General features: G+C 43.1%; 1 protein-coding gene across 1 annotated transcript in view; it reads left to right on the top strand.

Moving 5' to 3' along the window:
• The window catches only part of agbl4 (AGBL carboxypeptidase 4), a 398,795-nt gene that overhangs the window by 282,793 nt on the left and 88,738 nt on the right, over positions 1 to 27,264 (top strand). Inside the window, exon 6 of the mRNA XM_023821409.2 lies at positions 12,525 to 12,564. Within this exon, the coding sequence (XP_023677177.1) occupies positions 12,525 to 12,564 (40 nt within the window). The remainder of the gene's footprint in view (positions 1 to 12,524; positions 12,565 to 27,264) is intronic.

Raw genomic sequence — 27,264 nt, 5'->3', positions numbered from 1 at the left:
ATGACTTCTCTAGACCCCGGGGCTTAGCAGCTTAGTGGCATGTGCCTTAAGCTCCATAGAATTTGAGTGACCACTTCTCAGGCCACAGGAAAGGCAGTGACTTTGCAAGGGTGAACCTGCTTCATGTTGGTTCCCTCTAATCTTTTCAGTCTGAAACTCTTAGATCCCAGAGCAGTTTACTGTGGGTGAATCAACACGTCACCATCTGCGCTCTTTTTCACAGTCAGCACAAAACAGAGTGCAGAATTCTCCAGTCCCCTCTCATGTATTCATCAGAAACATACCATACCTGTCCTCCAGTGACACTTTCTACATGTATGTCTTTTAAAACTTCTTATGTGTCCTCTTTTTAGCAGTTATTTGGGGCTTGTTTTTATTTTTATTTATATTGTTATTTATGCTTTGTGCAGGCATTGGAAAGGAACGGAAGGACTTGAGGGATTGTACACATGGTCTGTATGTCTATCGCACTAATTATCGTGCTTTTTAATTATTGCCAGGGGCAGTATACAGTGGAAAGCCAGCTATGCTTGGTTTAGCAGCAAACTTATTCCCATACCCAAACTAATGTACAACATCAAAAGGTTTTCCACTTGTAAATCCTTGTGATGTAGCTAATAAGCTTTAGCCTTGTGAGTGATTATGTTAAAACTAGGCATTTGCAGTTAAAATTATACAGCACTATCCTCCAAACTATCCGTATCATGAATATCTAGACTGGACTATTGCTATATTACTGCCTTCTGTAGATAGCAATATACCTGGTTTTACTCTTCTTTCCTGTGCCACTGAATATCTAATTGTCTATTTATTCTTGATTTATTTGTGTAGTGCACTTCTTCGTACTGGGTGTGTCTGAGCACATAAGCATTCCTGATCACTTCTTGCACATCACCAGTAAGCCATCTTGAATGCTGAATCTTGGTGCTTCGCTCCAGTCGTCCACGGAGCGGGATTCCCTAGCTCCCGATTCCCTAGCTCCCGATTCCCTAGCTCCCGATTTCCTGCCTCCTCCACCAGTGACACTCCCTGTGTTGTTGTCCATCACCTTCTGCGACCTTCTGCCAAGCTTCAGTGCAGACAGGAAATATTTACCTCCTGTACTACCAGCAAATTGCTCCTGATTGATTACTAGTGCGCTTCTTCTGATTACCCAGTAGCACCAATTTTTTGGTATTTGCTGGTCTTTCCAACTCAATCGTATGACTAAACAGTCGCAGTGAATTATGCGTCTTAATCAGAATAAATCATGCCAGCCCAACATTTCTTTTTCTTCAGACTTTAACTCGTCACCCACTGAAAGTTCTCATAACTCAACTGAACATGACAGAAACTAGCAGTCTTGTAGACCTCATCACAGTTTCTGAGTTCCTGTAGCTAAAGACATGCTTTGTCATTTCTAACCAGGTCGGTGGTGTCAATTCAGAAAGTAAATTAGTGGAAGATACAGAGTGGAAAGGATATCAAAGGCTATGTAATTTATTAAACTTGAAAGCACATCTGGCCTGTGTTTTTCTGTACTGTTTTCTAATAACCATTCATTGAAAGCAGCAAAATCCAGGGTTTGTAGACAATATATAACAATGTTCAGACCAGCTGCTCATTAAACTGACTAGAACAAAGGAGTTTTGTTTGTTGAACAGTCATTAATTGTTCCTTTTGATAAATACCAAGTTGCTGGTAGTGTGCTTTATCAATAAAGGGTCACTTAGCATTCAATGGTCAACTGCTCAGACTGTGCGGAAGCAATGAGTGCAGTCTCAGTGCTCTTAATTCATCGATCTTCATGCAGTCAGTACAGTGTCTTTGCTTCTTCTCCAAGTCAGAGCACTCAGTCATTGTCATTCAGTGACCATGAAGTTCATTGGTTGTCATTTTTCAGTGTTTTGGATTTGACTAAACAGATAAGGTGTCTGTCTTTGCTGAGGAGATTCCTTTCTCATTTTTTTTAGCTTCCATACTAATGTCAGATGAAAGTCTACACTGTTCCTAAAGGCATGTAGGATGGAATTCCTTATAATAGGTTTCCTGTAAGCTTTTGCAGATATGAGAAGGTTAGTCTGACTCTTTCTGTATATCTGATGGAGCTGGTGGGCTTTGAGTTGAGTACCAGAGTTGTGGCCAAGTATAGAGACTCAAAGCATTCCCATTCAGGCAGAAATCAGCCTGCCCATGACAGAATGATGACTGAAGGGATCCTTTGAGCCGACTTAGCTGCCCTTTTAATTGGCCTTTATGAATATTTAATGAGATCAAGATGAAATTCAATCATGGCTTTTAACTGCTGAAACGGAAAATCTCCTCTGTTGGGAAGGTGAGTGGGGGAGCTGCATCATTAGATTTCTCTGGTCGAATGTTTGAGGTTTGCAGGGGAAGAGGCTTCCTGTCCAGACCTGGGTTAGTGTAGCAGTCTCTGTAGACCCCTTCCCAGGCTAAGGCATTCTGTTTCTTTCTTTATATCTTTCGTTATTTTTATCCAAGGGCTCTTGGTCACTTTGCAAAACCTCCCTCAGTTGGGCTTGATGGGTCTGTCAGACCTTCATGTCCTGAGCAAGCAGAAGGTTAATAAACAGCAGCAGTCGTGACAGCTTCTCATGGGATGGCTGGCAATAAACACAAGCTTAGTTTTTGTAATCTTTCACAGAGATTTTGGACAAGGGTTGCTCTCACACAGTTTCCATTATATTTGATTACATGTTAAATGTGTTCAAGGTCAACAGTATGACGTTACCAGACTGCATGGATGTTGGTAACCAAACGGAACATCACAATAATGGGAGGTGAAGACACTTTAATGATGTTACCTAAAACTCATCATCTACAAATCTTCTCCCATAAAATCCAACTGCCTCACTCTCAGTAATATATGCTCATTGATGCTGAGAAATGCTGTGTGTGATCATCTTTCATTTATAGCTACATCTGTCCTATGCTAACAAAAATGAATCATATGTGTTTGAACAATGCCAGAACCTATAAGTACCTCTACTGAAGAACCAACATATCAGCATCAAAACACGGTGTGTTCAGAATTACAGCTATTCCATTTTTATCATTTACATCAGTGTTCCCACTCTGGTCCCCTGGGATCTACAGACAGTCCACGTTTTTGCTCCCTCCCAGCTTCCTGCCAGACAGTCCACGTTTTTTGCTCTGGAGCTCGGAGGGAGCAAAAATGTATACTGTCTGTGGGTTACCAGGAACCGGATTGGGAAACACTGCTGTAGGATACTGCTGTGCACTGTGGGTGTTTCAGGGAGGATGTCGGCTGTGACTAGTCAGGGTGCATGCATGCCTTTTTGCTTTTGTGTGTTTTGCAAGTTGTTTAAAAAGCTAAAGTTGAAACATGCTCTTTTGAATATGGTACAGTGGTGGTACAATGAGACACACATTGTTTTATTTACAAATAAGGGGCAATTCACTGCTAAAAGCATATGCACAGGAGAGACTACAGGATTCGCAGTGGCTGCTGGTGAAAGGTTTTGGATTTAGAGTTAGATTCATGCCTGCCTGCCAGATGAAGGCAGGTTCCCCGTCTCAGCGAGAGAAGCATTGAGTCGGAACCGTAGAAGACTGCGTCGGATCAGGCCACAGGAGTCCTGCACAGCCTCTTGGGATCAAATGTTACGAACACAGAAACGCCAGCGAGCAAGAGCTGCAGTTCCGGCCCGCTCTTCCGGAGCAGGGGGAAAGGGCCCGGGATTGTCTCCAGGACCACTGGCGTGCTTCTGGAAAGCGATGCCTGGTAAATATGAGTCAGACTGTTGAGTCACCTTCCTCCTGACCTCCCCTAGACACGAACACCCCACAACAATGAGGCAGCGCTGGGAGGGCTGTGTCCTCACGATACCAGCAAGGACAGTTCATCCATGGGCAGATACGGAGGCTGAAGTTAGGCAGCTTGCTGCTCGATTTCTATACCTCATGTGGGAGACAGTGCTGTGCAGATGGGCCGTCCAGTATCTCCTCAGAGATGAGGAATAAGCTGACTGTTCACGCCTGGCCTTTACTCTGTGTCTGCCACTCTGACCAGGTTTTATTCATTTTTGATAATCTAATCATTCAGTTTTGTCTAACATCAATAACCATCTATATGTGAAAATTGATATTAGCAAAAACTCTTGAGGTTGATCCTCTAATACTGATTGATGTAACAGCTCTGAATGGAATTGAATCTTTTTTTTCCTCCGATGATAATCATCAGCAAATATGAAAAGTAAATTCAGGAAAAATATTGCAAGTGGGCTGGGGTAGTTGTGCATTAATATTTAATTGAGTTATAAAAGTGAGGTTTAGTAAATAAATGGGCTCTGTGGAGACTTTTAAGATTAAGGCTTTACGGTCGACTTCTGTTAATTACAGGCGTGCAGCTTTTCACCTGCGTCCCATTAAACCATAAATACAAAGTTGGCGATCTGATAAAAAAAAGGCTTCAGAGGAGAAAGTTTGCCCATTTTATATATTATTTCTTTGTGAACCATTACTCAAAAAATGCCTTAAGGTTAAGTATATCATACAAAAATGGGCGTGTTACTGGGTAGCCATTCACTTTGTGAGCTGTGTTTATCCATTGGGTTTAAATTTCTTTATTCCTCCTCGCCCACTGGTGCCGGTCTGTGATCTGTCTGCATGTGACAGTCGTGTGTCTGTGAAAACTGGGGTAACTGCAGTTCACCTGCACAACTTTCACCTCATCTGTGCATCAAGTTCATCCTGGAAGCTGATAGTGTCATCAGCAGCTGGCCGAGTTTACACAGACACACACTGCCCACACAGTGCACACACTGACCCAGGCACACACACACAAAGGCGGTGCTAAAACCTTATGACATGGACCTCCACACTGGTCCCTGTCTCACAGAGATTCTCTTTCTTTTTTGGTAGGTACTGCTTTTGGCAGCATTTGATGAAGATTAATGCAATTCTATTTTCTGCCCAGGATTGCGCTCTCTCTCTCTTTCTCTCTCTCTCTCTCTCTCCACCTTTATCTCCAGCTTTCTGTCCCTCTCCCTTTCCCTCTGTCTCTATTCCTAGGAAACACTAAGAATCTTATCCATGTAATGAGTGACAACACCAGCGTGTTAGCACACTGTAATTCCCTAATTCAAAGTAGATTAATTGTCACAGGATATGGGCAATGTCGCACCAGATTGGGCCAGGCTAAGACACAGTATTACAACTTATTATTTACACTCCTTCTGGTGGTAGAAACTTGCCCAGCACTAACGTGGGGGGGGGCATAAATTTGAATGAATGGGTACAAGCGATGCTGTTTATCTTGTCATAATGTGTACAGGTGCATCCATCCATAGCTGCTGTGCACTTAGAATCATGGGGGGAGGGGGGGTGGACCCTGAAACCACAGAGCAGGGCCACCTCAAGGACACACACACATTCATACACTGTAGACACACAATTGTGCCAGTATACTAACCTTGTATATAGTGAATATAATGCAGTTGATATTATACCAGTGTTAATTAGCATTAGCATGTTTTATTAGAGCAGTCTCTGGTATTACTTAGAGTCTGTGGCCACTTTATTAGGTGCTCCTGACTAGCACCATTTCAGACCCCTTTTGGTCTCCATTAGCTCTTCCAGTATAGGCGAGCTGCTTGCTCAGAGGAGCCTTTCTGCACACCACTGCTGTGCTCAGCTGTTACCTTTCCACTCGTGCTCCTCCTGCTGACTTAACGAGTCTGGCCATTCTCCCCTGACCTCTCTCATTACCAGGGGGGTTACACCCACAGAAATGGCACTGACTCTCTGTAAACGATACACAATCTAGTGTGTGAACATCCCAAGAAGGTGGTCATTTCTGAGATGCTGGAGCCTCCACGTTCTGTACCAACAACCACAGCAGAACCTCCTGACCCTGTCTCTGTGCTGCATGTACTCAGCTACAGAATCAGGATTTGTTGCCTGTAGGGTCAGGCTGTTTGTGTTAGAAGTAGGTGTACCTATTAAACCAGTCACTGAGTGTAGTCATTTCTATATTTCTACCACATAGTTATTACATGGGTATTATGTGATAAAAATACTAAGAATGCAAAACCACTTAGTATTGTACAAGGGAATGTGCTTTCTGCTGGTATCTTTCTGCCTACGGCTCAAATTAAAATGAAATACAGAACAGAAGTGCAGTTCTGTTAGTTTGCTGCATGTTCCTGTAGGTGCAGATACACTCCTCGGTGACCCATAAATAAACTGATAATGTTGCACTTTGTGTTTTTTGTGGCTGCTTTTGTTTGGAATGGTTTTGGCTGCAGTTATATTTTAGTAGCGTGTGGTGTGCTGTGATTTTCAGGAGGATGTGTTTCTCTCGTGCTTGGGTGACCTACCCCTGGTTCTGAGAGATCTATCGGGCTGTGCTTTCTTGGAGCACTCATGCAGTTCCTCCTTAAATTGTGCAGTGCAACAGTTAGTGACTCTGGGGGGCACTGGGGCCTGTCTTGCGTTTCAGTATGTAGGATTTAAGATGGCCAGTAGAGGGAGCTATTGATGACACAAAATTACCATATCCGTTCCATGCAGATCTAACCGCTCATGGAATTGTGGTCGCGCTGATCCTGACCAGACCTAATGAAAGCTTGCCTGGCTGCACCACAGAGGCGATTCAATCTTTTTGATCATGTGCAACCAGACAGGCAGCATTTCAGCTGAGCTGCCTGTCTTTAGATTGCAAGTGGAAATCCACGGCAAGGCGAGGACATCCGCTGGCGGAGAGTGGCCTCCTTCCAGCCCTGGTGTGCCGAGTGCTGCCCACTGAGTCACCATTAATATCGTAACACACTATGCTCGTAAAAAGTCACCCCTTCATATTGACCATGGTGACGGGGTCTAACAAAACCGCAAGACAGCTAATGCACTTTAAGAAAGCAGAAGCAACACTGGCCACAGGACATTTGCCAAGTTACAGACATCTGATCACAGTCCCTTCAGAGCAGTTAAATTAGATTTAAATAAGACTTCTATTCTGTATTAATTAATGCTAGCACAGTTAGAAGTCTGACATTATTTTCTAGAGCATTTTGGATCAAATAACTTGAGTATGCCAACCCTTTTCTTATAGTTGATTTTAAATATGAGATTAGCTACATTGAATAATATAGACGTGGACAAATTGTTGGTACCCTACTACAAAAAAAGGAAAACACAACTATCACTGAATTAACTTGAAACTGACAAAAGCTTAATGGTATCTAATTGTTTATTCCATAAATAACACAAATCAGACTTTGCTTTTGATTATTAATTTAGTTGAATATTTTATGTAATTAAATAAATGAAAATGGCATGGACAAAAAATATGGTACCATTTAATATTTCATATTTTCTAGCAGCAATCACTGCCAACATGCGATCTCTGTACTTCACAATGAGACGTCTGCATTTGCCAGCAGGTAGTTTGGCGCACTCTGCCTGAGCAAACTGCTCAAGCTGTCTCAGGTTTGAAGGGTGGCGTCTCCACACTGCAATTTTCAGATCTTTCCATAGATGTTCAATAGGATTAAGATCTGGGCTCATGAAGGGCCATTTAAGAAGAGTCCAGTGTTTTTTTCACAGCCAATGTTGAGTGCTTTTAGCTGTATGTTGTATGGTAGATCCATGACCTGAGACTGAGGCTGAGCTTTCTGACACGGAATAGTATGTTTCGCTCCAGGATGTCTTGGTAGTCTTGAGACTTCATTGTGTTCTGCACAGATTCAAGGTTCCCTGTGCCAGATGCAGCAAAGCAGCCCCAAACAACACCAAGCCCCTCCATGTTTCACAGTAGACATGGGGTTCTTTTCTGTTAAAGCTTAATTTTTCCTTCTGTAAACATAGAGCTGGTGTGACTGGCCAAAAAGCTCCAGTTTTGTCTTATTAGTCCAAAGGACATTCTCCGCGAAACTTTGGGGCTTGTCAACATGCATTTTGGCGAATTCCACTTTAGCTTTTTTATGTTTTTCTGTCAATAGTGGAGCCTCCTGGGTCTTCTTCCATGGAGCCCATTATCGTTCAAAATGCAACGGATGGTGCAATCAGAAAGTGACATACCTTGACCTTGGAGCTCAGCTTGAATGGTTTTGGATGGTTTCCTTGGCTCTTTTTCTACCATCCGCACTATCCTTGATCAACATGGGGTTGCATTTCCTTTTGCGTCTATGTCCTGGAAGGTTGGCTAGAGTCCCATGAATCTTATGCTTTTTAATAATATTGGCAGCTGTGGTCACATGAAGCTGCTTGGAGATGGTCTTATAGCCTTTACCTTTAACATGGTTATCTATAATCCTTTTTCTGAGCTCCTCAGATAGCTCTCTCCTTTGTTTTCTCTGGTCCATGTGTGGTGCACACAATGATACCAAACAACACAGTAGCATGTTCTTTCCCTTTCAATAGGCTGAATGGCTGATGAAAAGCTTGAAGGCATCTGTGATACTAATTAAGCTTAAACAGTTTGAAACATGACTATGATGCAAAGATAAATTGTATATTTAGGGGTACTAACTAATCTGTTCGTACTATTTTAGCATTTCTTTGGAAAATAAACAACAATTCATTTCTTTTCACAATTGTATTGGTTTACTCTATCACATACTAAAGGCATGCAGGTATACATTAGACAATTTAATCACTTTTCAGGAGAAATGAAGCATTTTTTCAAGGGCACCAACAAATTTGTCTGTGTCTGTACATGGTGATTCACTGGGTAGTGCTGTTACCTCATACTTCCATGTTCAAACCCAGTGTTTCTGTGTGTGGAGTTTGCATGTTCCCCATGTGTCTGTGAGGCTTTACTCCTGCAGGCTGAAAAAACAGGTGGCTGAGAGAATTTCAGAATTACCCATTTGTGTGTGTCTGCCCTGCGACAGACAGGCCATTTCCCGGGAGGGACTCTATAGTTAATAGACAGCTATGGCTGACGGATATACTGAAATAATGTATTCTGCAGAAATATATGTACAGTGGTACCTCAGAACTCGAACTTAATCCGTTCAGAACTTGGGTTGAAATCCTAAAAAGTTCGGGTTCTGATCGAATTTTCCCCATAAGAAATAATGGAAAACCAATTAATTGTTTCCCGGCCCCCAAAAAATACACCTAAATATGTTTTTTTTAGCATTTAAACAGGAAATGAACAGGATAAAACAAGAAGACCATATACTGTACTAAACACATCTAAGCACATTTATCAAAACAGTCATTTGTAAAGTAAGAAAGTACATGTATCCAAACAATGTGTAAAGTAAAAAAACAGACACCTTTTTCATAAACCCAGACACAGAACCTTGAGTCATACTAAGGGTTTGTATTTAATGTTGGAACAAAAGCAAAACATTTTTAAAAAATGAGAAAAAAAATTGAGAGAGAGTGTATACCATGCAATCCATTGTTTATGTTCATTATTACTCTGTATTCGTTGATTTGTTCGTAAATCGCAAACTTTTAGGTTGTAACATTTGTACAACTATTGCGTAACTTTTTGGTGAGCAATGGCTACTAAAATGATATAAAGTACAGTGTATTACCTGATAATTTCAATTAAAAAAGCACTATCACCAAGAAATGATGCTATCACAGCGAATGCGAGGCTGAGACTGAAGCGTTCCCCTTTGTTTCCGCTGAGAGACGTGCCGCGTGACTCATTTCCCCGCGCATACAAGTTATCTTGGGTCGGCGTTCACGGTTCGACTTCTGAGATTCAGATCGAGTTCTAGTTAATTTTTTTTTTAACTGGTTGGTTCGAATTTTAAGAAATTTCAGTTCTAATGAGATCGAGTACTGAGGTACCACTGTGTGTATATATGTATATATATATATATATATATATTTCACGTTAAATATACTAACAAAAAGCAGAGGTCATTAACTGTCAGTAAATGACAAGGATATCAGTGGATCATTGGTTGTAGGGCTGCCACTAACAAATATTTTTTCTTGATTGATCTATCGACTATTTCATTGAATGTAAACAATTAATTTCCTCCAGAAAATCAACCTGACCGTTTAATATAAGCAAATTTTATTTTGACAATAACAAACTTTATGCCATTGCAGGGCTTTAGATAATGTACGCAGGCTTTTCAGCACTATATGAACATTTTTTTGCCAACAATTCAATAAGCAGATTAGTAGTATGCCTAAAAATATTAATGAGATGCGTATTGCGATGCCCAAAACTTAGTAATCTGTATAAATTTGGCATATACTTATGCTTATTAATTTTGGTTAGTGGAGCACAGCACTTGCAACACAAGCGATAAGCATTGAAGTCATGATGAAGGAAGGGACAGATCAGCAGCCACAAGAGCCACAAGACAAGGCAGTGTGGTTAAGGGGTGGCACAGTCATGCAGTGCTTAGCACTGTTGCCTCACACTACTGGGACCTGGGTTTGGGTCTCCGCCAGCGTTCCGTGTGTGGAGTTTACCTGTTCTCCCCCTGTCATTGTGGGGTTTCCTCCAGGTACTCCAGTTTCCCCCCACTGCCTAAAACCATGCAGAGGTTTATTGGAGTTATCGCACTGCTCATGTGTGTGAGTGTGCCCTGCGATGGGCTGGTGCCCCAGCCTGGGCGGTTCCCTGCCTTGGGCCCATAGGCTCCAGACACCCCTGCAACCCCGAACAGGATAAGCAGTCACAGAAAATGGATGGATGGATACTGTGGTAAAAAAGATGTTGGTGGTGTGGCGGTACTTTTTGCAGATTAAAGTCCGACACGTTTTTATTTATTTGTTTTCATTTTTATTTCAGTTCACGAATTATTTTCTTTTATTTAGTGTCTCTTTTTGTTTGTTTTAGTTTACGATAATGACACTGGTCCCAAGTCCAATGCGCATGAACGCACACTGGCACCATCAATCCATGTAGAATAAACCCATATTGTAGTCTAAACATTCTCACTTATTCAGTGGAGATTCCAAGGTAGCAGGCAGACAACTTTCTGGCTTTAATAATGAGTGTATTTAACAGCTACGAGGACGACAGATATTACAAAGTGACCCGTACTAATGCTAATTTAATAAATATGAATAGACAACATGGTGGTTTTACCTACTCTGGCGATCTAGAATAGCGCCTGTGTGTTTGCCATTGCACTATGCACAGTGTAACCTCCAGTGCCACCTTTTTATTTAGTGATAATTTGAACTAATCCCATGTGTGACCACCTCAAACACACACATTTGCCAGTATGGCTATACCTCCATCAAGTAATTGTCATTATTCGTCATGTTTCATATTATCGTCACACTGGGCTTTAGACTCCTTTAGCAATAGGATTTCCTCTTTGTATGCTTGAAAAGTGTGGACAGTGTGTGCTTCACAGGGCAACCCGTTTGTATGCTATACTGTATATATGTAGCCATGTATCATAGCTGTACGTATAATGCAGTAGTTGACTGACTTATACATTTATTCATGTGGTATCCATTTTATATCTGTATTCTTAATGAGGAGCTCTGAAATAGAAATGCCAAGGAATGCCTGAGAGTGCTTATGTATTTCATTTTTCTTGTGTGGACTTACATTAAGAGAAATTGCTGTTATTATGGTGTTAGGAAAAACCACAGGGCTCTCTAGCAGAATGGCAGGCAGGTGGCGGCGAGTGCATGTGGGGCCCTGTGGCAGGAGTGCGGTCACAGTGACCTCTGCTGCTCAGCCCCTGCCCAGCGCCGGGGACCCCGCTCACGTCCGCCTGCCTGCACTCAGGTGCCCTTCATCGGCTCCACCGTCTCCTCTCAACAGAGCCCACCGTGTCCCTTTTGCCAAAACCGCCCATAACCGCCTGCTTATTGATCGCGATCCGCGAGCCCCGTTGGATTCGGCTTACAGGAGCTCAGATGGGAAGCCGGAAAGGCAGACATCAGTGGGGAGAAAATATGTGAAAATATAGAGAGAGAGGAGTGCCTCTGCACTTCAAATAGTGTGGTGCGTGATTTTGTTCCTCAGGGATGTTGAGATCAAGAGGGAGAAGGTGTTGATTAATGTAACACTTGGGAGTCTACAGCACTGCCGTGGGGTTAAAGAGGGGGGCGAGGTGCCACTTCCAGCTGCACTCCAAGCCGGAGGTGCGAGGTGTCACATTGGCAAACTCACAGACGCCCTCCGTTACTGAGTAGGGTAGTCCCGAGCATGATGAAAGCGGCTAATGTGGCGGAGCTGAGACTTTCAGGGTATGAGCGAACCAAGGCATATACTGTTGTTAACACTAGGGGGCAGACTGTCTGAACTGGGCCTTTGACGATACGGACACCCAGTCCTTGAAAGGTTACATGTCGTAGACGTTCAAGTGTTAGATAAAGAAAATAGAGAGCATCCATGTGTTGAATAGGTCCAGCTGCATAAAGGCAGCACTTTTAAAGTGCAACAGTACTGTCCTCCCTTCTCTGAGGGAGGTCACTCATAAGTAAATAAGCAGGAGGACAGTGCTGTTGCATTGAGCTGGTAGGCAGCATTCAGCATGGTGAATACGCCTTTATGAATAATCCAGTCCCATGTCCATTACACAGGCAGACTCACATCTCTTCTCTTTGCCTTTCAGCAACAGCGTCGCCTGGACCTGCTGACCATCACCAGCCCGGGTGAGTCTCCTCTCTGTTCATCACACGCCTATTGACACCGAGTGCAGCACCGGGCTGGAACACCCCTGCCGTCTGCGTGTGGTCTCTGCCGACGGCACGGCTGTGGGACGGGCCCTGCTGCGGTGGGAGCGGGTGGGGGCAGGTGGGGGGTTGCTCCCACGGGGAGCAGTGCCATGGGGAAGCGGTCCTGCCTTCAGAAGAGAGCTGTGTGACAGCGCAGAGCGTAGAGTGGTGTGGGGGAAGCAGATGGGTGAGCAGGAATGGGTACAGCAGCCATATGTCTGCAATATGGGGATGGCGCAATGTGCTTTGATTAAAGTGATGTTTATGTGCGGCACGTGGCGGCCGCTGATTTCCCAGCTTTACGCGGCATCTGTCACCAGGCCGGCGAGGAAGGCGACACCGACCTTCACAAGGTGAATGGCCATGTTTGGCCTGTGGGAGCCTTCTGAAGCCCCGCTGCCATCACTTTCCTGTCTTTCCCTCAGAATCTCGTTTCGTTAGACTGGTGTAAAGTCGGAGTAAACAGTGTATGCCTGTGTATTACCACGTTCCTAATTAATGCCAGTGTATGCCTCTCAGCTCCCTGTTTACTCCCTGACCCTGGGTGTGTAACAAAACACCGTGAATAAATATCATGCCACCTCTGTCCTCACAGAGAGGGTGTAGGAGCCCTCTGTCAGGGTGTAGATACCTGTAACCTTTCAGAGAGGGTGCAGGATCTCTGAGAGAGGTCACTGAGCCCCCTGTCAGGGTGTGGTTACTTTTAACCCTTCAGAGAGGGTGTGGTATCTCTGAGGGAGGTCACTGAGCCCCTTGTGAGAGTGTGGTTACCTGTAACCCCTCAGAGAGGATGCACAATCTCTGATGGAGGTCACTGAGCCCCCTGTCGGGGTCTGGTTACCTGCAACCCTTCAGAGAGGATGTGGGACCCCTAAGGGAGGTCGCTGAGCCCCCTGTCAGAGTGTAGATACCTGTAACCCTTCAGAGAGGGTGTGGGATCTCTGAGGGAGGTCACTGACCCCCCTGTCAGGTTGTGGTTACCTGTAACCCCTCAGAAAGGGTGAATGAAAGGATGAATGAAGAGCATGATGAGATCCTGCAGGAGCAGGACCCGGGTGTGAGTGGCCCCTGGATCAGTGGTGCTGGGCCCCTCATTAGCCCTGCTGTGTGGAGTGCTCCCCATTCGGACCGCTCTCCTCTATCCCTTCTTTTTAATTGGACACTTGAGCAAAGTGATGCGCATCTGGTTCTGCTGAAGCCTGACATTTCGGACCACTGACCTTTCCAGGCTCTGCACGGCTAAATAATGATTAGCTCTGGTCATTGTTGTGCCACAGTGGTGCACACAGGCAGAGGGAGAAGATAGTGTGTGCAGGATGAAGGGGGAGAAGATAAAGGCAATCTAAAAGTGTGCACACACACTCACACACACACACTGCACAATGTGTACATGCGTAACAGGAGGCAAAGAATACACACGCGCACACACACACACACACACACACACGCACATATATACATATATATAAACAGTATACATACACAACCTCAGTATACATGTGTTTGGAGGAAAAAGAGATAAAACTAGATTTGTGTGTGTGTGTGTGTGTGTGTGTGTGTGTGTGTATACATATATAAAAAGTCACACACTGTGCCTATACTGTCTGTGTATGTGTGTGAAACGGAAGGTAGAGAAGATAATCCTTTGTGTACATCTATAATAGTATATATACACACATTCTGTGTACTGTATATGGGTGTGTAACGGGGTGAGGAGAGGAAGGATTGAGCTGGGAGTTACAGGGCAATCACAAGAGGAAAATTGGGTGCGGACGTTCTTTGGAAAGCATTGTCGATGTATCGATTTGAATGCCCTTTTCATATCACCGGACAGTGACCGACATTGTGCTCATCAAATTAACTTTACTTTGCTGTTTAGGCCCTTTCCCCACTGTAACTTTTCCTTTCACTGAAAAAAGGTCAATTGCATTCGTGATACTGGGATAGATGTGAGAGGAACAATGAGATAATAGGCAACCTTCAAAACACCTCCAGTAGGGAGGCTGTCCCTCGTCAAGCCTCTGGGGGCAGTGAGCGCCAGCATCTTGGCATTCTGGGTATTATGATGCCCGCAGGATAAAGGCTGTGCTTGGCTTTCTCCCATTACAGGCCAGACGTGCCAGGCAGTGACCAGACCCTTCTGAAAATCTCTAGGAATGTTTTAATTAGGAGGCCAAAATGTTAACATGCGAAGCTTTCCTTTCAAGCAACAAAAACCAGGTTACGCATAGCACCGTGTGAATGTGATTTAAAAAAACCTGTTAAAGGAGAATAGCAGAACTGTCAAATCAGAAAGGAGGCCACGTGATTTGGCTTTGCATGGGTACAGCAGTGATGACAGAAGAGAACATCAAACGAACTTTAATAAGAAGCAAAAACGGCACGCAGGCTGTCCATCCATCCATCATCTCCCACTTAACACACAGGCTGTCCATCCATCCATCATCTCCCGCTTAACACGCAGGCTGTCCATCCATCCATCATCTCTCGCTTAACACACAGGCTGTCCATCCATCCATCATCTCCCGCTTAACACACAGGCTGTCCATCCATCCATCATCTCCCGCTTAACACGCAGGCTGTCCATCCATCCATCATCTCCCGCTTAACACGCAGGCTGTCCATCCATCCATCATCTCCCGCTTAACACGCAGGCTGTCCTCCTACATTAACAGGGCAGACAGGGCGGCAAGTGGACATTTCACTTCTCACTAGATTCTGACTAACCTGGATCCTTACTAAATATCGCATCACCCAACTAACCTAAAATAGCTCTGTGACCTGCGTGGTAAACAGAAGTGAGTAGCAGTGCCAACCAGTCTCTCACTAGAACCCTAAGATGGCTAGTTTGGTGACCACAATCAAGTACCACAGGCTTCCCATAAAAGTGTGGAAGAAAGCGGAAGAGCATGACCTGCAGTGATGACTCCCTTCCCAAACATGGTCACAGACGTGTGCCCGTACTCCCCCAACAGTCTGACTCTGCCCCCCTGTTCGCTGATGGGGTGTGGGCTTCGGTGTCCACATTGGCGGTCTGTCCTGGGCCTCGCTACCCTGACTGCTTTCCTCACCGCTGTGCGGTCTGCGGGTCTCGTGGCTGGGGAGGATTTTATACCAGTGAATTCACACCATTTTTGTTATTACTCTGCATTGCACGTACAGTCTACCTGTAATAGAAACTCTGTCATCCTCCGATTATCAAATAGTTAAAAACAGGAGAGCACAAACTGAATCCTGGGAAGCCCAGGTTTAATTGCAATAAATACTTCCTCTTACAGGAAATATGTCAGTTTTCCAAGCACTGCTTAGGAAACTTTGTGTGATGTTGGGAAAACATTGTGCAAAAACCTTTGGTGATACATGGATGGTTATTGAGAAAAGCCAAGGCTGCATGGATTATTCCTGCAGTTTACAGTCCGCTCAGTCTATAGATGGATATGAGCTTTAATGTATAGCTCAGCCCTTCATACTGGTTTGTGGTGAAGGGTTGATGGTCCCTAATAGTGAGCGCATTGATCTGATGGGTACACATGCAGCGCTGAATGTGCGTCGGGATCCTCCTGCACATATCAGGTTCAGTCTGAGCGTGTCAGACAGTGTCTTTCCATGCTGCTTCACTGCTGCACATGCTCAGTAAGAGGCCAGTGGCTATACAGCAGCAGCTTAGAAATGGAAGAAACGCCTGCGGATGTGTAGGATTTATGGCCCTGGTTCCCCGCCGCCTTTGGAGTGCTGTGAAGGCTGTGTCTGCTCCTCCCAGTCTCTCTCTATTGTGCGTAGCATATATGCTTTCCCTGCTACACAAAGAATAACTCAGTCATAACGTCTGTTCATCACACAGCTCAGCGTATGATTTCTTTTCACCACGTACGTAAAGGACATAGAGTATACGTAAGTGTGTGTGCTCGTTTGGGTCTTCCTGTGATGATTTCTGGGAATGTGAAGGGCAGTGCTGTGTCTGTGTGGCCTGGCCTTTGCCTTGCTGGATCACATCCCCACACCATGTTGGCTGCCTCTGTGGTCCTTACCTAAGGTCCAGCACTGGTTTTGTTCCCCTTTGTATTTCCCCATACTGAAGCCAAAATGGCTCTTTGTTTTTGTTCTGCTTTGGTTACTTGATAAACCTGTGCCCAAATAAAGTCCCCACAGCATTCTCCCATTTGTACGTCACATGCTGCTGTTCTGAGAAAATTTTTCCAATATGGAGTCTCTCCCGTCTCCTCAATGATGTGGGCAGAGCTTCCTGCTGCAGACTAGGGGCGTTTGGTCCGCCGGTGTCCCTCCATGGGTCTCTGCCTGGGACCGTGGATGGTTGCTCCACACTTCGACCGGCACTCACACCGGGGGGGCCACACCGCTGGTGTGCAACTGGGGACGTGGCTCCAAGCTCAGACAAAAGAGAGAGAGTCACGGAGGGGACATTATTTATAAAAGGCTATCAGGGGTTTGTAAAACGAGCAGCTGTGAAAACAACACTTCCTATTATTACCCTAATTATATCCTTTCTCTTCTAATTTGCATATTTTATCTCCCCACACTTCATTATTGGTGACTCTGTTATCAGTCTAGTGTTAAAAAAACAAACACTGAAACGGGGTAAAATGGAGGGAAAAAAGCCACTGCTCTTCTAGGCACTCTAAAAAGGCAATTTTCCAGTTGATTTTTTAGGAACATACACAGGAACAGTGCTAAATACGCATGGACATGCTAATGAATTAAGAATAGGCGTGATAATTCAGCAGACATGGAGCAGAGGAGGGCTACAATTGGAAGAAATGCTGAAAAATATGTGCCATGTAAGTGTTATTTAGAAACGTGTCTCTATCCCACCCTGAAGTTCTGTGGCAACGTTTGCTACCTCATGGAAATAATCATTTAAGATTATGACTGACTTTATTAGTCCTAGGGGCATCTTAATGCAAAGTGTTTGCGTGTTTGTAATGCAAAAGGTGTTACAGAACTATGCTGAATTGTTTCAGCAACCCAATAAATGTATATGAATTTCAGTATGTGGTTTTTCTTTCTAACAAAAGGTATCTGTTGCACCGCATGAGCTGCGATTTATCTGACTCACCCTGGCTTTTGAGGAGTGTGTAACACATCCTGTTAAAAACCATTAACAGAACATCTGCCCCAAATGCCTTGGAGTTCGGTTTATTACCGGGGACAGTGCATGCAATGGATGTTGCAGTGCATGCACATGGGCAGTGGGCTTTTGTCAGCCTTTCTGTCCACTTGGCACTGCACAGAAGGTAATTGTGAAGTTGCGTTTCCCAGCCCAGTAGAATGGAGCTACTTGCAGCTGCTTGGTGTTGATAGGACAGAGTGGTGGGCAGGCCTTGTTCCGAGGGTCACTACAGGAGCCTGCCGTTTTGGCTCAGCTTTTTCGGGGAGCCTTTCTGAGCGCCTCTGTGGAACTGTGCAGCGCCTGCTTATCGCATGATTTTTGTTTGTGTTCTCTCCCTCGAGGGGTTTACCCACCAGAATACTCTGTGACAAACATTTCCTTCGCATGGCAATGTGAACCCACTTAAACAAAAGCAAACCACATTGTTTTTAATATGTCAACTTGAGAAGAATCAATTTAAACTGTAAAATATCTAATTCCTTTAGCACTTTTACATTTATTTTGACCGAATAAACATAGGGTCAGCCAAGGTCCCTTAAGGGCACTAGCGTCAAAGAGCCAAGAGATTCAAACCCACAACCTTGGGCACAGATCCATTGGCACAGCTCCAACATTTATACTTACACATACTGTCACAGACTTACAACCTATGCTGCTTGCAACAACTCACATACAACATACAACTGAATAAAAAAAAATCAAGTATAAAAGGGGAGAAAGGGGAAGGGAAATGGAACTCTGAGGAAATGGAACTATCCGTCCACACCCCCCTTCCCGGCATGACAAAATTGATGATGTTATGTGATTGTTAGGGTTGGCCTGGTCCTGAATGTCGGTTTTGAAATCGGAGATTGGATCGAATCGAAATGGAATACAAAAGAAAATCACTGATATCTCCAATCCCTACTGTTTGCCATCCGATAGATGCCGCAGAAAAGCACTTTACTGCCTGGCAGCTTGACCATCCCAGGCTCACGCGTATCTCCCAGTGTCACTCTCACACCAAAAAGTCAGTGTGATTATCCTATTCAGACATATGTACGGCCTGTCTGTCGGAATGAATCCCAGTCGTAAGTCAGGGACAGTCTGGGTATCACTTTTTGGCCGTTGATTTTGTTTTTTAAGCTTTTCTGATGCACTGAATTAGTGTGATCTTAAAAAAATAAATAAGATACTAAGATAAAAAAGATATATCAAAGCCAGACTGCTTCACAAAAAAGTTCACAAGAAGGTGATAATAAGAATGGACTTCAGTGGTGGTAAACAGATGTCAGGATTTATTTACGCAATCTCTTGTTTCACGGCTATTATTCAGTTCCCAGTGATGGTAACAGTTTTGTTTCTGCTAAGTAGTTCATTTTTAGCAGAGATACTCAACTATGACTCAGAAGATCCTCTTTCAGGCTGACGGTTTGTAGCAATGGAACTGAAATTTAAGGATGATGATGATGATGATAATAATAATAATAAATTTAAATCTTTATGCTGTTCGGTGATGTGTGCTGTAGCAGGCATCACTTTTAGTGGGAAAGTATGTTTCATATATTTGATATATATTTATATATAGTTCCCCTTTGGTATAGTTGTTCCTTCACCTTCCAAAGTGATTTAAGCTGCTGTTGTGTAACCAGGGTCCTTCTCAAAGCCACCCAAGTGTTACACCATCACAGTCTTACTCCTCAGTTTAGCCATGATCTCTCCATTCCAGCTGGTTCCATGCAGTGCATTCAGGCCAAATTCTACCATTTACACTGTCTAAGTCTGCAAACAGTTTTCATTAGAAATTTTGCTTTAGAAGCAAATCTGTGTTTTTCCGGTCAAAGATCCAAGGACAATTTTACGAGATTCTGCTTGGGATTCTATATGTTTGTACAAGATCTCATCTTAGGATATTCAGGTTTTACTAGCACATTTGGATGTACTTGGAAAGAATTTAAGAATGGATGGAATGGATACATAAAAAAAAATATGTTATAGGCCATCCCATTACCTTTTATAGAGCCAAAATTAAGATGAATAGTGTCCCTTCTTCTAAACCATTGTCACTGTTTCAGGGAGGGAACAGTAGGGCTTGGTGTTTTATGTCAGATTCTCTGTTCTTGGACAGCATTCCGAGGGGAATATATGATCCGAACCATCAATAATCAATACAGTACGCCCTAGTAACCCAATAGACCTTTCCTGAAACATGATCACCTCTGTTGGGGAGCAGTTTTTTTGTTCTTTACAGAAGTGATCAATGCCCCATGTGGCATCACTGAAAAAGCACTACAGGGTGGTGGCAGTGGTTGGGGGGGGGGGGGGCACAGACTTACACAGTATAGTTGGCTCCGTGTTCTTGCTGTACTTTTGTTAGCGTGTCTACAGGCCAACCACATGAGTAATTCATGTCCACTCTCTCTTTAGTGTCCTCTGTACATGTCCGAGGTGATACTTTGTCTATTTTCATATCAGCTTCAGGCTTTTTTTACTTATTTAGGATCCAATAATTAAGAGAATAAATAAAGTAACATAATTACACATATATAACACAGATCATTTTGTTGACATTTAAAAAAAGTAATTAAAACTTACTGTCACATATCCTAACAGTAATTTCTAGCCATTTTGGCTCCAAACAGTAGTCATTGAGTCCCTGGTATATGTGCACAATTTTAAAGCCATTTCCAAACAGCCCTGCTGTCCCCACTGTAGTCTCATCATTTGCATCATAAGCCCTGGTTTCCTGCACAGCCATCTCTGTAGGTCACGCCAAGCCAACAGATGCACCTGTACCAGCGTCTGTCTGTCTAAAGCAGCAGAACAGGTGGCCAGCTGCAATTGGCTGTCGCTCACATTAACGCATCTCCCAGTGGTAGAGCCCCCTAATTTGCCAAATTTCTCATCCTTTTAAAAGCAAACTTTCCTCACCGAGGTATATAAAAAATGGTAATTTTATCACTTGCTTGCTTTTTAAAATTCAAGTCAGAAGAGCGTGACGTACGGCTCACCAGTCTATGCCCATCAGCAACATCATTTTTGCCCTTTCCTCTCATCTGTTCTAATGCAGGGTAATGTGTCACCAGTTAAGATAGATGAGGGAGGCGGCATCTTGCTAATTGGAAGTACATGATGTCTGACCCAGTAGTAAAAAAGGGGTCCGCAAAGCCAGAGCCTCCCAAACTGTCGTGGGACCGCGTCCACTCCAACATTTCTGTTCATGTCTGCCTCTGAACTTGGATGCCTCCCTCCATCTCCGTCATCTCTGACCGTGTCTGCCTCTGAATGGAGATGCCTCCCTCCATCTCTGTTTTCTCTGTCTGTGTCTGCCTCTGAACGTGGATGCCTCCCACCATCTCTGGCATCTCTATCTGTGTCTGCCTCTGAATGTGGATGCCTCCCTCCATCTCCAACACCTCTGCCTGTGTCTGCTTCTATATGTGGATACCTCCCTCCATCTTCAGCAGCTATGTTCATGTCTGCCTCTGAATGTGAATGCCTCCCTCCATCTCTGGCTTCTCTGTCTATGTCTGCCTCTGAACGCAGATGCCTCCCTCCATCTCCGACAGAAAATCAGACTCAAACTGTGTGGGGTCAGGGTAATGATGATTCAGTTATCTCCTTTAATTCAACAAACCTCTGATCAGCACTTAATAAACTAGTCCTGTCACCAAAAGCCTTAATTGTGGCTTTGATTAATTGCCGAAATATAATTAGCCAAATTATGTATTTGAGAGTATGAATTAGTAAACTGTTAATAAGGAGGATGAGGCAGTTGTCAGACAGGAAATGCCATTGAAACTACACCACAATGATGTAGGAATCATCGGGATGTTTTTGACCAAACCAGACTCGGACATATGAAAAGACTGGCCAGTGGATGGCAGATATAGGTTGATTAACTATGATCCTGCCATTGGGTGGAGCAGCCTGCCACTCTGGTTTCCTGTGGCATTTGGCCAATTCGATCTCATTCCTGATGACCTTTGGCAGCCCCTGAGTTTATGAGTAACAAAGCCTTCTTGAAGGACCTGCTTGTCCACTGAGCACTGGGCTGCCTTCAGCCATATATCAAGTCTGGTGTAATTTATCACATGACTGCCTTGGACGTGATGGGTTTCTCTGTATGCGAATGCTGAGTTTGGGCAGTGCTGCTCGTAACAACTCACTTTACACTGAAACTTGGGAAAGGTGGATCCGAACAAAAATCCAGGCTGCATTCATTGTGTGTATGTCTGTATATTTTTGCTTTTTTATTAAAAGCACACATATTTTACTTATATTTGTTTTATTTTTGTATAGTCAGCTCAAAGCATTCATACTTCATTACAGCAGATGCGCCCTTCTGCAGTTCTTTCAGCGCATTGCTGTTTGCATTTATTTTTATTTAGTGCTAAGATTAATAATCTCTTGATAATTAAATACTTTTAGCTCAAAAGTTTACAACTTTTTCCTGTAGTAAGCAGATATCTACTTTATGGAAATATCCATCCATCCATTTTCTAACTACTTGCCCTGGTCAGGCTGGCAGGGGGTCGGGAGTGTGTTTGAGTGGGGAGCTTCTCCACCACACTTTCCAGGAGTACTAAAAGTATGATACTTGAAAGTGTTGGTTTTCCACTGGTGTAAAAACTGGTACCAGCGCTGAATGACATCACAACACAAGGTGGAGTACTTTGTCCTGAATTTGAAAAATGCCGGTAATATATTATAGGGAGGAATGATGTGCAAATTAATACCAATGTTGCATGTTATGCACATTCAATTCTCACATGGTTGGTCAGATAGATTAAAGATCAGGCTTTTTCTTACCTTCAATTCTGTATGGACATTATAGCACAGGGAGTTTAAGTTTCGCTAAAACATTTTGACTCTGTCATAGGGAAAAAAAAAGTTTTGTATTTTAAGGATTATATCTTTTCAAGATTATCTAGTATATGTTTAAAAATCAGTCTAAAGTTTACCTCCATTGCGTTTGCATGAGCGCTGTATACATTCTCCAAGACAAACATTTTCATCCTTTGCTGTTTAAATCAGAGGGGCGGTGTGGTGGAGCAGAGATTAGCACTGTTGCCTCACGCATCTGCTCCAGGGTCCCGTGTGTGTGGAGTTTGCATGTTCTCCCCATATCATCGTGGGGATTCCTCTGGATTCTCCAGCTCCCCCCACAGTCCAAAAACATGCCGAGGTTTATTGGAGTTACCAAATTGCCCATAGGTATGCATGCATGAATTAATTGTATATGAGTGTGCCCAGCTATGGCTGCCATTGTTCTCTACCTTGCATCCATAGGCTCTGGGCCCCTCACAGGGCCGTGCAGAGACGTTTAAAGGGGCGGGTGCTCAAAGTTAAAAAAGATAGAACAGGCTGAATAACAACAACTCACATTCATGACGAATCTAATATGGAATTATGTGGATATCCATATTAGATCGTTTTTAGTGAAATAAAAGCCCTCCAGAAAAGAAGGGAAAAGTCCTGTAACTTACTTTAAAACAAAACATGTTCCCTAAAATGGTGGACAGAGCTACAGACCCCCTTGTAACACTCTTACCCAGTTAGCTAGCAGTTAATGACCACCACTACTTGCAGTTCATAAAAGGACAGGTAATGTTTGTCGCGCTGTTGCACAAACAGCACGCTCATTTATTTCAATTCATTTGTTGTTATAGACTATAGTGTGCACTGTACACCCTATTTACTGTTTTGTTGCAGTCGGCACCTTCCAATTAATATGCCTGCTTCTCATCCAGCTCCGCGCCACCCAGCCTGCAGAAAATGCGCGTGCACTGTGCGAGCTCGTACCCGGCTCGTAACGAGCGCGCTCTGCCCTCAAGGGTGAGCATTGGTTAATGGCAGTCATGTGACTGATGCAAGCCAGATCCTTTTATTTAGCAAAATTGAGATTAATAGTTACATTTTATTGTTGAGGGGCAAAGACAGGGCTCCATACGCACATACACATTAAAAAAAAACAACAACAACAACAAAAAAAAAAACCCAAGAAAAGGGCACTTGAGGCATCCTGGAGGAAAGGGGCGGGTGCTCAAGCACCCTCCGCCCCCCCCTCTGCACGTGCCTGGCCCCTCATGACCCTGAACAGGACAAGCAGTTACAGAAATTGGATGGGTGTTGAAATCACTCCTAGTAGATATGTGAAATATTCATGTTATCCCAATATTTATTACAACAAAAACACATTGCGATATATGAACATTTCCCAATTCCATGCTGCCCGAGTATATTATACAAAATATGTTATTTCTTGTCATGCAATCCTGATCTTGTTTTATCTGTTCTTCCAGCCACATTGTAATTTATGCTTGGGTCTCTTCATTTGTCCATCCATTATTACTACTTTTATTTTTTATTTAATTTATCGTTGTTTTCGCAGTTTGCAACTTTTTTCAAGACAGCTGTTGTATTGTGTGTATTGTGAGGCAGGCTATTTGCATAACCAATCAACAAAGAATGCATTTCAAGTCCCACTCCAAAGTACTGAAGTACCAAAAAAGTACCCCAGCTGATTTGGCACTTTAAGCACTGGAACATTTGGTACAGGTACTTGATCGGAAGTTAAAGTTAAAGGAAAAGTACCAAAAATACAATACCTGGTGCAGAGCAAAAGCACCCTAACTTACAAGACAAAACATTTTGAATACATGGTATATTTCATTTTTATAGTAATTAAAAATAAGGTGCCACAGTGGCTTCAGGCCTACAGGTTTACATTCCATCTCTACTATTTCTGTGTGGAGTTTCCGTGTTTTCCCCATGTTGTGAGCATTTCCTCACATAGTCCAAACATGCATTTAGGCTAACTGATATCTCTAAATTGCGCGTAGTGTCTTGTAATGGACTGCCATGCTGCCCACAGTGTACCACAACCTTCTGCTCTATGCTGCCCAGGACTCTGACCAGGATAAGTGGTTCGAACTTCGAAGATGGATGGAATAGTTAATAATACAATTACTGAATCTTTAATCTTTCCTGTACTTTGCACTGCATAATACCAAGTCTCAATGAGTGATGACATCAATGTTTGAAAGCTGTATTCAAGTTGTACATGATCTGCTATGTCTATTGGTTAAATATTTCTGTAGCCATTTGACCCCTAATGTGCAAGTTACCCAAGCCATGGACACTAATGCACCCCCACACCATCACGGATGCTGGCTTTTGTACTGTCTGCTGATAACAAGCTGGATGGTCCCTCTCCTCTTTAGCCTAGAGGACGCGGGGCCCATGATTTCCAAAAAGAATCTGGAAATTTTGATTCATCAGACCACAAGGCAGTTTTCCATTTTGTCTCAGTCCAGCTTAAATGAGCTTGGGCCCAGAGAAGTCAGTGGCATTTCTGGATCATGTTTAGATCTGGTTTCTTCTTTACATGGTAGAGTTTCATTCTGCATTAGTGGATGCTGCAACAAACTGTGTTCACAGACAGTGGTTTTCAGCCCATGCAGTGATTTCCACTATAGAATTTTGTCTGTTTTTAATAGAGTACCGCCTGAATGCCCAAAGATCACGCCTATCCAATACTGCTTTTCACCATTGTCCCTTGCGTACAGAGATTTCTCCAGACTCTATGAACCTTTTAATGATATTATGTAACATAGATGGTGAAATTCCCAAATTCTTTGCAATATTCACTGCACAGATACTATTTCTCTCTTGGAGGCTTTTTTATACCCAGTCATCTTACTGACCTGTTGTCGATTACCCTAATTAGTTCATATAATTATTCCATCAATTGTTTTGTTTTGACATTACACAATTTTTACAATCTTTTGTTATCCCTGTCCCAACTTTTTTGAAATGTGTTACTTGCATCAAATTCAAATCAAGCATATATTATAAAACAACAAAATTTCTGTTTCAACATTTGATGTTGTCTTTATTCTATTTTCATTTAAATGTGGGTTTATATGATTTATAAGTCATTGCATCCTGTTTTTATTTACATTTTACACAGCATCCCAACTTTTTTGGAAATGGGGTTGTACATATTGTGTCTGCGGTTATGATAGATTCAATGGATGCTTTAAAAGTCATATGACTGCTCAGACAGATAGTTTAATATTAGTCAGAAGTGACCACGTCAGTAATAATGAACAGCAATACTCACATTGTGGGCAAATTGTTGTATGGTGAACATCACTTCTTCCTGGTTCTGGTTAAAAATGACAGAATTTGATTAGTTTGCACACTGACCTCAAATGGACTCATTACAAATGGCACAGAGGAGCTTGCAAAAGAGCATTGTCAGCGATTACCAAAGATGTTTGTCAGCAGTATGAGAATGAAGGAGTGCTGTTGTCTCATGTCATACTATATGAAAAGTGTCAATATTTGTCAAGAAATTATCCCTAGAATGTATGAAATATAGGTTGAAAACTATGATGGTTTATGTTGGGTCAGTCTAGAACAGGCAAACAGGCCAAAAGGTTTTAAGGGGTTAAAATGTTTTATTTATTCCTGTATATTAAAAAAAGATATAGATTGGCAACTTATGAAGTGCAATAAAGTAGGTGTTTGTCAAAACATAAAAAGTCAACACATTTTTATTATAAACCTGCTGCATCTTCAACTATAAGCACTCTAGGTTGTTGCGTTCAAAAGATGCATCCCCAAGCCCAAAGGAACGTTGTCACAGTTACACTGACTGAGACAGTCAGTCCCCAAAGCTGATCTGAATCAAAAATAATGAAAATTCAGAGCAGAGGAGAAGTGTCCGGCGTTCTGCCTCACTTACTTTTCAATTACGATAGGCCAAGCAGAACAACATCGTTAGCGCCATGTATCGACTGTGCCGCTCTCCGTTAAAGTACAAGCAAAGAATTCCATCCCATTGTGTGACAACCTGAGTATCTTACAATAACAAAGGGTTCCTTTTGTGTCAGATAGCTTTTGTCGTCTACTGAGAAACAAGCATTAGAAGAAAGGCTACACTGATGACACACACACACACACACACACTCGCACACAGCCACAATCAGACCAGATAATCATTTTCAAGAAGTGTTCTATCAAATAATGGCTCCTTTCTCTATTCCCCCAGTTTCATTTTGGGGGCCTTTGGACTCAATGGGACCCACTGAAGCAGAACAAAAGTAATAGGTGAACGTATTGATTACTGTAATGATCAGTCAGTTGAAACAGCTTTTCTGATAAATGAAGGTACCATGAGAGAAATTGGGGAGAGGGAGGGATCCTTGTGTGAAGTCTTGGCAATGGGTCACTGGGTGCTTCTGTGCTGAGAAAAGCCCTCCCTGGTGTCTTTCTGGTGCCTGTGGGGGGTTGCTCATTCTTTATTGAGCTTATGAAAGACATGCCCTGTACCAAAAAGCACACCCTCCAAACAAAAAACAAAACAGACAAACTCCAATCACATTTGTCATTTATTTTCAAGGGCTCAAACAACATAACTCTGAGAAATTGCACTATAAAACCTGCACTGTGAAGGGCTACAGAGTATGGGGCAGTGTCCAGCTTTTCTCCTGTCTGTCTTAGCTTCTGTACACTACTGT

The sequence above is a fragment of the Paramormyrops kingsleyae genome, chromosome 15 (assembly GCF_048594095.1).
Source record: "Paramormyrops kingsleyae isolate MSU_618 chromosome 15, PKINGS_0.4, whole genome shotgun sequence".
Lineage (NCBI taxonomy): Eukaryota > Metazoa > Chordata > Actinopteri > Osteoglossiformes > Mormyridae > Paramormyrops > Paramormyrops kingsleyae.
The sequence above is the reverse complement of the archived record's forward strand: the minus strand, read 5'-3'. Positions and strand labels throughout refer to the sequence as shown.